At 32.5% G+C, this 1,166-nt stretch overlaps 1 protein-coding gene across 1 annotated transcript in view; it reads right to left on the bottom strand.

Moving 5' to 3' along the window:
• LOC106474023 (NAD kinase-like) overlaps positions 1-612 on the bottom strand; it is an 11,914-nt gene extending 11,302 nt beyond the window's left edge. Inside the window, exon 1 of the mRNA XM_022402405.1 lies at positions 526-612. Coding sequence (XP_022258113.1) covers positions 526-566 — 41 coding nt within the window. The 5' untranslated portion in view covers positions 567-612. The remainder of the gene's footprint in view (positions 1-525) is intronic.
• Between the last annotated feature and the right edge of the window lie 554 nt (positions 613-1,166).

Here is a 1,166-nt window from a genome sequence, read left to right as displayed (position 1 = left end):
AAATTAGTCTCAAATGTATACAAAAATGTGATTGTATTGGTTTTTATTTTTGTTTAGTGTATTCATTTCCCCTTAATGAAAACCGTCTCCAACCATTATTAGTCTCAAAGTGGGTTCCTCGTCATCGAATTTGAAATCAGGTATAAGTTCATCTTAAAAAATGATAAACATAGCTGCCATTTTAGTAATCAAATCTCATACACCATGACCTAAACAGAGTTGATATTAATTGTGATAATTAGCAATAATAAATTTTAAAGGTATTAACATACCAGAACCTTACAAAAAAGTCGTGATAATGAAGACATTATTAACTATTATTGTTGTAAAAATAAAATAATCTTGATAAAGAAGACATTGTTGTAAAAAAATAAAAACCACGGTAATGACGTTACTGTAAAACAAGTCGTAATAATGAAGGCATTATTATTATTGTTATAAACTAACGAAAAATATCAGAAATACTGTTAATAAAAAACAATAAAATATAAAGTTAATTGTCTGAATACAACATTCAATACATACAAGTAAGTAGCGAGCTGATGGACACCCTGCACGTCCTTCATACTATCAAACCTGAGATCAGCAATCTGACTGGAACAAGGACTAGAAGGGAATTCAACAGTGGGACTACTGAAATCTCACTGACGATTTTCCTGTTTTATAACCCTTTACCACCGCCTTTCATCATACGTCATAGAAATATCTTTCAACCACGATTCGCTCCACGTTTTGGGAAAAGCCTTGACAGGTAAGCCTGGCGGGTTAACGCTCGTGGCACAATATTTACGTAAAACACGTGACGTATATAACTAACGTCCACTCTGACCTTCGGATAAAATGATAGCCAACTTACGACAGTCAATACTTGAACGGTAAATATGCGCAAATGGGATCATTCGGTGATCTGACGTGGTTGAAATTACTGTGATTCAGATATTATGGGATTGATTAACTAATTCATAAAGTGGGTGTAAAAGAAGTTTTTGCTATGTCAAGAACAAGGTCACGGTCAAAACGTATCAAATAAATAAGCGAGATGTTACAATATTTTTTCTATTTTATATGTATTTACTAGGATGGGGTTTGTCATTTTTAAAACAAATTTATCTACTTTTTTATTTATCGCCCTCTTGCGTAAAAAAAAAAAAAAAAGCTGCGTGCGA

Source organism: Limulus polyphemus, unplaced genomic scaffold (assembly GCF_000517525.1).
Source record: "Limulus polyphemus unplaced genomic scaffold, Limulus_polyphemus-2.1.2 Scaffold6733, whole genome shotgun sequence".
In the NCBI taxonomy this organism is placed as follows: domain Eukaryota; kingdom Metazoa; phylum Arthropoda; class Merostomata; order Xiphosura; family Limulidae; genus Limulus; species Limulus polyphemus.
Note: the sequence above shows the minus strand (reverse complement) of the source record. Positions and strands in the feature narration are given on the sequence as shown.